The 10,643-nt window shown below is 35.5% G+C and overlaps 1 protein-coding gene across 1 annotated transcript; it reads right to left on the bottom strand.

Annotated features, from left to right (window-relative positions):
- Nucleotides 1-7,565: 7,565 nt before the first annotated feature.
- On the bottom strand, nt 7,566-8,411 carry LOC126766716 (uncharacterized). Its single transcript, XM_050484444.1, has 2 exons — nt 8,234-8,411; nt 7,566-8,185 (listed from the first exon to the last, which is right to left on the bottom strand). The coding sequence occupies exons 1-2, from the start codon at nt 8,286-8,288 to the stop codon at nt 7,605-7,607; spliced, it is 636 nt and encodes a 211-aa protein (XP_050340401.1). The 5' UTR covers nt 8,289-8,411; the 3' UTR covers nt 7,566-7,604.
- Nucleotides 8,412-10,643: the final 2,232 nt, after the last annotated feature.

Consider the following 10,643-nt stretch of genomic DNA (forward strand, 5'->3'; position numbering starts at 1 on the left):
ATACATATTTAGAAATTTATACAGAGTTTGTTCAATTCATTATCTTCACATATTAAAGTTAATTACATCTCACCATCTTACTCAGGTTGACATAAAGCCATAACAGCAGTGTATTTGGAAAAATACCACAATTTTATATTTAGGTATTAAATCAAATTTCTTATATATTCGCATTTTGCAATCCCTTTCGAGTTGATTCAAATCATTAACTTCACATTTAAATTAATTAAGCTTTTTCATCATACAAAAGTTGACATAAAGCCTTAACGACCGTGCATTTGAAAAAATTCCACAGATTTACATTTGGGTGTAAAACCGATTTATTTGCATATAAACATTTAGAAATCCATGTCGAGTTTCGCAAAATCATTAACTTTAGATATTAAAGCTAATTAACCTTCTTTATCTCATTGGAGTTGACATAAATCCAAAACGACAGTGCATTTGAAAAAATTCCACAACTTTACATTTAGTTATAAAACCGATTTTCTTGCATATACACATTAAGAAATCCACATCGATTTGCTTCAAATCACTAGCTTCACATATTAAAGTAAATTAACTCTCACCATCTTACTCAAGTTGACATAAAGCCATAACGGCAGTGCATTTGGAAAAATCTACAATTTTACGTTTAGGTATAAAACCGATTTTCTTGCATGTACAGATTTAGAAATCGACATCGAATTGCTTCAAGTCATTAACTTCACATATTAAAGTTCATTAACCTTCTTTATCTCATTGGTGTTGACATAAAGCCAAAACGACGGTGCAATTGAAAAAATTCCACAATTTTACATTTGAGTATAAAACCGATTTTCTTGCATATGCACACTAAGAAATCCATATCGAGTTTCTTCAATCATTAACTTCACATATTAAAGTTAATTAACCTTCTTTATCTTACTGAAGTTGACATTAAGAGATAACGACAGTGCTTTTGAAGAAATCCACAATTTTAGATTTAGGTATAAAACCGATTTTCTTGCATATACACATTTAGAAATCCACATCGAATTGCTTCAAATCATAAGCTTCACATATTAAAGTAAATTAACTCTCACAATCTTACTCAAGGTGACAGAAAGCCATAACGACAGTGCATTTGAAAAAATTCCACAATTTTACATTTAGGTATAAAACCGATTTTCTTGCATATACACATTAAGAAATCCACATCGAATTGATTCAAATCATTAGCTTCACAAATCAAAGTAAATTAACCTTCTTTATCTTACTGAAGTTGACATAAAGAGATAACGACAGTGCATTTGGAAAAATCCACAATTTTAGATTTAGGTATAAAACTGATTTTTTCGCATATACACCTTTAGGAATCCATATCGAGTTGCTTCAAATCATTAGCTTCACATATTAAAGTTAATTAACCTTCTCTATCTTACTGAAGTTGACATTAAGAGATAACGACAGTGCTTTTGAAAAAATCCATAATTTTACATTTGGGTATAAAATCGATTTTCTTGCATATACACATTCAGAAATCCACATCGAATTGCTTCAAATCATAAGCTTCACATATTAAATAAATTAACTCTCACCATCTTACTCAAGGTGACATAAAGCCATAACGACAGTGCATTTGAAAAATTCCACAATTTTACACTTAGGTATAAAACCGATTTTCTTGCATATACACATTTAGAGATCCACATCGAATTGATTCAAATCATTAACTTCACAAATCAAAGTAAATTAACCTTCTTTATCTTACTGAGGTTGACATAAAGTGATAACGACAGTGCATTTGGAAAAATTCCACAATTTTACATTTAGGTTTAAAACCGATTTTCTTGCATATAAACTAGGGCGGGTCGATTTAAAAATCGCCCATTGCTCTATGAAAATCATATTCTAGGAATCAAAATAAGAAACTTTGCCGAAGGAACCATACCTCTGAAACGAATTTAGATGTCCCCCAATTTGGGTCGATCTTTTGGGTAGGGGCAAATTTTGAAAAATCCCACTTTGACCCATTTAGAGTGCTCCAATCGAGTCCAAATGTATGACCGACCCCCACCAACTTTGGACGGCCGATCCACCCATGCAAGTGGCACACCCCTTGGAACTCCCCTGGGGGCTTCCCCATACAATCATTTCAAAAAATCACCATTTTTGGCCTTTACATGAAAAAATCAGCTAATTGGCTATGTTTTTTCTTTATTTTTATTTATTTATTTATAATAATATCTATTTTTTCTCTTAAGAAATTTATTTAGCCAGAACATATGTAAATGAAAAAATTAATTTAAGTGAGTTATAGAAAAGAAACTAAAAAAAATTATTGTTTGAAGTCTTTTTTTTACTTTCAAGTCTGGGCAATTTCGCACGGCTCTCTAATGTCGTCGCCATAACAGCCTCTACATTTTCCGGTATAACCCGTTTGGAAACGCTAGCTAGCAACTGAACATGTCGTTTCGTTCCTTGTGTGTGTGATGGAATTTTTGGATCATCAAACGGGGGATCATCTTGATTTAAATATTCTTTCAATGTATCGTACGGAATGCTTCGCGTGAATGGTGGTTCAAATACGACATTTATATCAGTCAAATTGATCATTTCCGTATAACTTGTGCAATTAAAGTTTATATCTGGTTTTTTATAAACTCTAAGTTCCATTGGCTCGTCAACATCGGTTCGATAGCGTAGAATTTTCTTGATGGCACAGTCGCGCTTTTCTTTCCTATCATCAAACAACATTGATAACAAGATATTTTCCGAATGCGCATAATATGAACTATCTTTAATTACTTGATTGACAATTTTGCGTAAACGAGGTTCTAGAAATCGTGACCAACCAATGAACTTGAAAAATAATGCACTGCCTAACACGACTGAACTGTAATACTTGATATTGAAGTACATTGGCACATAACATTTAATTATAAATTCAACCAGAATTATTAAATTTGCATCTGGATTTTCCGTTGTCACATATAATAGCAATAATCTAGCGGCCTTGGTGAGCCACCGAGAATGTACAATTTTCCCTGGTTTGATGTTAGCCAGATCCATCGGAACCACGCCGCTAGAAATTGCATGGGCCATGTCGTATAAGTACTTCGAATCGGTGGAAAATTCTTTTTTTTCTGGAGCAGGGGGCATATTTTGCAACTCAATTTTCTGGAAGCCGTCTACGACCTAAAAATATATAATAATAAAATAATTTAAAATGGTTGACAATTATAATAAATGAGTGATAGCAATAACTTACCGAGAGTTGCACAAGTTTCGATTTGACGGCTAAGTTTTCCGGTTGCCGGTCTTGGTCCAGTGCTGGTTGATTTATCCAAAGCTTCAAACAAATGCCGAAACGGAAGTTCGTTGAAGTGTAGAAGGCAAACAAACCAATGCAATGATCTCTTTAACAGCAATTCGAATCGTCATATAAATCCACCGTGTGGGCCAGTGTTTGTTGGCTCACCAGCAGTGCATATTCCAATTAATGTATCCAGTGATATATTTTTTTCGTTGAAAAACCATTTAATTTGGTTGTTTTGTATTCAGCGGTTTCATGTTCCAGTCTTACGTTACCAACCAATTCAGAATTGGGTTCTCTCAAAATAACAAGATGAGGTTCTTTTACCATCCTAGTATGATACTTCTCATCAATTTTATCTATCGTTAAAGTATCATCTTTTCTGCCATCGAATGAAAACGCTAACAAATTGGTATCATCTAACCGTTTGCGAAACACTTCTTTTCTGCATTTCTCTTTTTCTCTGCGAACTTTCGATTTATCCATGATGAGAGTTTTCCCATGCTTATCTTTAATTTTAAAATCTTGCAAAAGAACGGTTCCCAATGCTGATGCTGATGCTGACTCTGTCAGGCACACCAAGTCTGTCACCTACCAAGGCAAAATTAAAACAATCGTATCTCTCCGTGTATTGCGAACTTTTGCTTCTATCCATATCTTCTTGAACCGGTAGCGGTGCGTATGTTGAATCATCGGGATCTTGGTATTTTGGCATTGATGACATAGACGTTGCTCCTTGCTCTTCAGTTTTCATCATAAATGCATTCATTGTTAGTCTTCTCTGATTATGTTGATCGTGCATGAACTCTTTGAGGCGTTCGGGAACCCAGCCCCATGCACATGGAGCTGCCTTCAAACCGCATTTACATGTTCCAATGTAAAAAAATGTTTCCAGAGATTTTACATACTCTGTAAATTGTTGGGTGTTGTTTCTTCTCTTGATTTGCTCTTGATACTTGTCAAGCAATTTATTCAATTTATTACATACACCTTTTTTCAGCATTATTTCCATACCAAGTTTTTCCCAAATTCCAATCAACTTATCTTGTACTTGAATAGTGAATCATTTATGGGAAAACTTTTTTTGTTCTGTTTTAGCACGTTCGCTTAAGTAAAAATAATATCTCAATATATCCAGATGGGTTGGTAAATTAAGATCAGTCAAATCAGTAGACACACCAAAAACAGTAACATCATGCTTGGGTATATGACTCATTGGGTTTTCGATAGTTGTTGATGTAGTTGCTTCATCTCGCGGTGTAGAGGATGGTGGATTCATTGTAAACTTTTTGATTTGGAATGGTCACTGTTGCGTCAAGTGACTTCTGTATATGTATATGTTCAACCTAAAATGAAATGAAAATTAATTACTTTTCTGAAATGCATTTTATGTTTGAATTATAAAGTTTTTCTTTAATTGTACTTACCCTAATAATGTTAAATATACTCACATACCTTAATCTATTACTATTTATAAGTTAACAAAATGAGTTACTTACCTCTTTTTAGACATACCTGTATACTTCCATTCAAACTGTTCTATCCCGTTAGTTTTAAGACTTAGGCTAAGTAACTAGATGAACTAGAATAAAGAAATAATTGTAATTAGACTGCCAAAGAATTCGCACGCGTTTCTTAATTTTCGCTTTTTCGCCGTCGCAATTTGCAGTAAATTCAAGTGTCCGGTACAGGCAATTGGTCAGGTTGTGTTCAGTGAATATTTAAAAAATATTAGACATACACGCACCCCAAAAAATACAGAACTTCAATTCTCAAAAATGCTTGAGAAATTTTTATGGCGCCCGAGCAGGGACAAATGCGTGTTAAAAAAAAAAAAAAAGTGAATTCTGTAAAAACAAAAAATGTATACATTTGTAAGTGGAGTGCTAAAATACATACTTACCCATATAGTACTTACCTCAGCCTAAAAGAGCAAAAAAAAAGGGGAAGTATTGTGGAGAGCGTGCACATACATATATACATACAGAAATAAATACATAGTGTGGGTTGCTAAAAGAAGTTCGTGAAAAAAAAGAAGAAAAGGTGGTAAAGTGCAAGGTGAATTAGTTATGCGGTGGGCGCAAATAAAAGCTCAAGCAAAAATTAATAAGAATAATTACGTCATAATTAAACAAAAAAAAAAAACAGTTTTATAAACTTTCGAAAGTGCCGCATAGTGAAGAAACCGGAAAGCTCAAACCGTTGTTCTTAAAATCGTTGCTGTCATCACCGTTGCCCGTTGCTGCTGGTATTAAGCCGCTGCCATCGTCATCACCGTTGCTGCCATCCCGTTGCTGCTCTTATAGCTCCGTTGCTGCCATCACGTCGCTGCTGCCGTCAATCTGCTGCTGCCATCCCGCCGCTGCTGCCATCACATCGCTGCTACCGTCAATTTGCTGCTGCAGTCAATCCGCTGCTGTTTAAGTCGTGGTGGGAATGAGCTACCGCTGCAAACTGTGCCAGAGGGACGTAAGCGCCGGCAAACAGCCGACGCACCAGGTAACGAGTGCGAATTATTGAAAGTGGTGCAAACAAAAAACAATAGGGCAATTCAGAGTCTGGTGCATCTGAGTTTGCAAAATTATGCAATTGCAAATATTTACCATCAACAGTGAACGTCTTTTTTGTGATTTCTGTGCAACCCTTGCAAATACTATTAACTCACAGCTGATCGGTGAGGAAAAACGTTGTTTGTAAACACAAATTGTTTGTCGCACAAATTGGAAAATATGCCGAAAAAAAGTTTTAGAGAAAAATTAACTGACGCTTCAATTGATGAAGCTGCTGAAGAAATTATGGACATTGAAGGTAAGAAATATTTTTATGCAGAATTTCAGTTAATAACAAGTTTCTTCTAGAAATCGAAAGTGATGATGACGCAGTGGATGCAGTGTTAGATGAATTGGCTGACAATATATCTGTTATTATGGAATATCGGCGAGGAGATTACAGCACAATACATAAGTCAGACATTTGGCGCAATAATATTTTGACAACACTGGACGAAGACCGATTCCGCCAAATGTTAAGAGTAGATAGAGACCAATATAATATGCTGGTTGATTTAATAAAAAACGATGAGGAATTCAACAAAGCGCACTCATGTAAGCAATTTTCTGTCGAATTGCAATTAGCAATCACACTGTTTCGTTTGGGTTCGTCGGGAGAAAGCGCAGCATTTAGAAAAATAGCGACAATTTTTGGAGTGGGAGATGGCGAAACTATATCGCTAATAACAAAAAGAATCTTTAAAGTGTTCTTGCATCACCAAAATAAGTATATATACTGGCCCAATGAGGTTGAACGATCGAAAATAGTATCGGATACCTTTGATGAGTTACCGTTTTGTATTGGATATATTGATGGAACCGAGATTAAATTAGCAGAATCGCTAATTGAAGACCATACATCATACTTCTCCAGAAATCACATATATTCAATAAAAGCACAAATAGTTTGTGACTATAAACGAGTAATTCGACATGTTGTGGTTGGTCACCCTGGGAGCTGGCATGATGCCGGTATATATCGAAATAGCTCACTCTTTCAACAAAATGGTCAGTATTTTTCTTCACAGCAATGGATTGCTGGGGACTCGGCATACCCTTTATCTGCAACGTTAATAACCCCTTACAGAAGCAACGCAAGACAGTTGGATAGAAATGCCCGAATTGCATTTAATTTACGGCACAGTAAATACCGGGTTAGAGTAGAGCATTGTTTTGGGCTTTTAAAAGAAAGATTTGGAAGCCTTAAGCAGCTAAGGATGCGTTTATCTAACAAAAAAAACCATAAATTCTGCTGCGATTGGTTTGTTGTCTTCTGTATTCTCCACAACATTTTAATTAATACTGGTTCCACTTCGTTCGACGGTGGTTCAGATCCATCAACTACTACCGAAGATTCTATTGAGCCTGATGAGCATATACCCAACAATGTTGGAGAAACTAAAAGACAAGCCATATACGCTTTAATGTTTTCTTAAATGTATTTTAATTCATTTTACAGTTTTTAATTACATACTTATATAATAATTATAATTACATATATTTATACATTTAGTTTAAGACAAACATGAAAAAGATTTATACATTAAAGTATTGTTTACAAAATAAATGATTATTTTAATTTAAGAATTTAGAAAAAGACAAACATGAAAAAGATAACGCTTTGAATGAAAGAAGATAGTAAAACATCAAAAACCGTATTAAATAAGTATTCATCTCAACAGTAATTGGTACTACATATTTTAAAATACAAAGATAAATAAAGTACAGACATAAATAAATTAAGATAAATAAAAAGAGATAAATAAAGTACAGAAAAATTACTGGTGAGAGGAATACTTATATTTCATTTCAATTTCGAACTTTTGCAAGCGTTCCTCCTTTTCAATTTGAAGTTTTTTTAATCGTTCATCCTTTTCCAATTCTAAGATTTTTAAGTCCAATTCACGGTTCTTGTATATTACTTCATCTTTACCTCTTTCAATTTCTGCTTGCAACCTTCTTTCATTCAAAGCGTGATCTTTTGCATGTTTCTCTTTTTCCCATTCCATTTTCATTTTGAACATTTGCCTACGCTCGACTTGAAAAGCAACAAGATTTGCAACAGATGATTTTGGGACATGTTTTTTAATTTTTTCCGCAAAATCTTTTGCTTTTTCAGGAACAATCACTTCACTTACTTTGCCTGGTGGTAGATTTTCAATATTGGCAATGTCAATTGGAGACGCAATTTCTTCGCCGACATCAGAAAAAGTGATTTCCAGTATTTGGCTGGCCGCGCTTTCATTCATTATGGACGTACTGCCACTATCAACCACTTCAAATGGTAATTCACTTGTTGCTTTTTTTCCAAAAATATATTTCAGCTGATTAAAGTGCGGGCACATCTGCAACACTTTGCCTGAAATATAAACATTAGACAAAATTTTGTCGCATTCATTACGCTTACCTTCAACACTCGACGCCCCAGCATCAGACTCAAGAAGGCCTGCTCCTGTTGACATTCGCCAATCGCTTGCTTTATTGTATGAAGCCTTCAGGTGCCGCACTTTCCACCGTAATAAATCCCACGTTGTGTCTATTTTTGTGCTCTCAATGAGCTTTTTATAAAAAATTTGAGCTGTTGGTGCCTATTAAAATTAAAATTATTGTTACATAAATTGTTGAAATTAATCACTTAAATCACTTACCTCTACTTATGGAGCTTCCTGCAAGAAGTCCAGTATACTCTGGATTTCTTTTTCGCTCCACTTTTTGTTTGGTTTTTCACGTTTAATTCTTTTTCTGTTTAAACCTGTTTGCTCCATTTTTTTTCTTTGTTTGCTTTTATTTTTGACAACAGCTGATATTTTGCAAACCAGTGTTGCAAATTATACAATGGCGTTTTAGTGTTGCTTCTTTGCAAGAGTGTATCATGTGCATCGCTGTACATTTCGTTAGTGTAAAAGCAAAAATATGCTCGCTCATTTGCAATTGCAAATATGCAAGACCATTTGCACCAGATTCTGAATAACCCTAATAATAATAAAACTGCAAACGCACACTTTCAGTTTTTGGCTCTCCCTTTTCACATTACACGCTTATTTATCGTTTTCTACATATATTATATATCATACATATACGTATTATATTATATGTACATATATTGAAGTGAATGTGAAGGGATTTTGGGATTGCGGATTCGCCTACATTAAGGTGCGAACTTTTTTTAAATCGCATAATTTTAATTCGGTCAGTTTTTTCGCATATTATCTCGGGTTTTTGCAAATTTAATTTTTGGACAATATTTTTTCGCGTTAAATTTTCGACTGTGCTAGCTCATTTTGCATAACTCATCGGTTTGGCTTTCGTATACTTGGGAATCGATATTATTCGTTCTCGCTTTCGTAACCGATTCCAAATATATTTGTTGCCAACCTTTATTGCTATTGGTTTGGCTTTCGTATATTTGGGAATCGATATATATATATTTTTTCGTTTTCGTTATCGATTTTTAATATATCTGTTGCCAACCTTTGTAGTTTTTTTTCCGGAAACTCAATTTAAACACGCAAAATGAGCAAGCCAAAACCAACTATCGCCAACCTCTCTCCAAGTAAGGAGTTAATCGACTTAAAGTCATTAAAGCGTCAAAGGACGGTGGCAAAAAATAGTATTTTGCGAATAAAGACGGACCTTTTATATATATAGATATAGATATAGAAAAATTTAACCATTTGGTAAATTGTCTATCTGGAGAGGCTCTGGGAACAGTTAAAGTTAAGCGGATGAAAATTATCCGAAAGCGTTGGCAAGTCTCAAAAAAGTTTACGATAATAAGTGCTTGATATTTTTCAATACAATATCTAAACTTTTTGAGCTGCCAACCATCCCAAGGCCATCCGCGCCTTCATTGCGATCAATGATTGATGAAGTGTCTGCTGTTTATGACTCTTTGCTATCTCTGGGCGATGAGAAGCAAATAACAAACGCCATTATAATACATATAGTTATGACAAAGGTTGACTCTGTCACCTGATCCAAGTGGGAAGAGCAACTTGACTACGATCACTTACCATTATGGAAGGATTGCGAAGCAACTTTAAATAGAAGATTTCAGCAGTTAGCAGCGGAAGGAGCATCGTGTTCGAGGACGAAATCCGGATCCACAACCAGCATGAGCCACATGAAGCAGCCACACATGGATAGGACAAAATCTGCTTTAGTTGCTGCAGATGCAAAGCAGCCGACTTGTCAAAAATGCAAGTCAAAAGAACACCCTTTAACTGCCTGCCCCACTTTCAAGGCGCTTCCTGTACAACAGCGGTTCGAGTTCGTGAAATCGGTGCCCTTATGCATAAATTGCTTGCGTAAGGGGCATACTGTATCCAAGTGCAGAGCGGATCTTTGTCGTGTATGCTATCGATCGCATCAAACATTGCTGCACCAGTACCCGGTTTCCTTTCCCGCTGCATCTCATCCGCAACCATCAACCACACATGCCATGCATACAGCGAGTATGCCGGATCGGGTAATGTTGGCGACAGCTGTTATTCAAGTGAGGACCAGCTATGGTGAATACCTGCCTGCATGAGCGTTACTGGACTCAGGCTCCCAAGTCAACTTTATGACGGAGGACTTGGCACAAAAGTTGCGGATTCGTCGCCAACACAAACCGTTAAACATAATAGGAATTGGAAATTCCAATACGAAAGTGGGGACAAAATTAAGCGCGTTTGTTAAGTCGCGGGTAAATAACTACGAATTTTCAGCGGAATTCTGGATAATGCGTTGCATTTCGGCTAATCATCCAGACCATAACATAAATGTTAATGGCAGGAAAATTTCGCACAATATTAAATTGGCGGATCCAGAATTCC

Source organism: Bactrocera neohumeralis, unplaced genomic scaffold, assembly GCF_024586455.1.
Source record: "Bactrocera neohumeralis isolate Rockhampton unplaced genomic scaffold, APGP_CSIRO_Bneo_wtdbg2-racon-allhic-juicebox.fasta_v2 ctg2247, whole genome shotgun sequence".
NCBI classification, from domain to species: Eukaryota; Metazoa; Arthropoda; class Insecta; order Diptera; family Tephritidae; genus Bactrocera; species Bactrocera neohumeralis.

Bases quoted from the DNA above. Each gene is read 5' to 3' on its own strand.
- LOC126766716 (XM_050484444.1), bottom strand. From the start codon at position 8,288: ATGTCAACAGGAGCAGGCCTTCTTGAGTCTGATGCTGGGGCGTCGAGT. The intron at 8,186-8,233 runs GTAAGCGTAATG...TTTATATTTCAG, and splicing joins TGGGGCGTCGAGTGTTGAAG to GCAAAGTGTTGCAGATGTGC.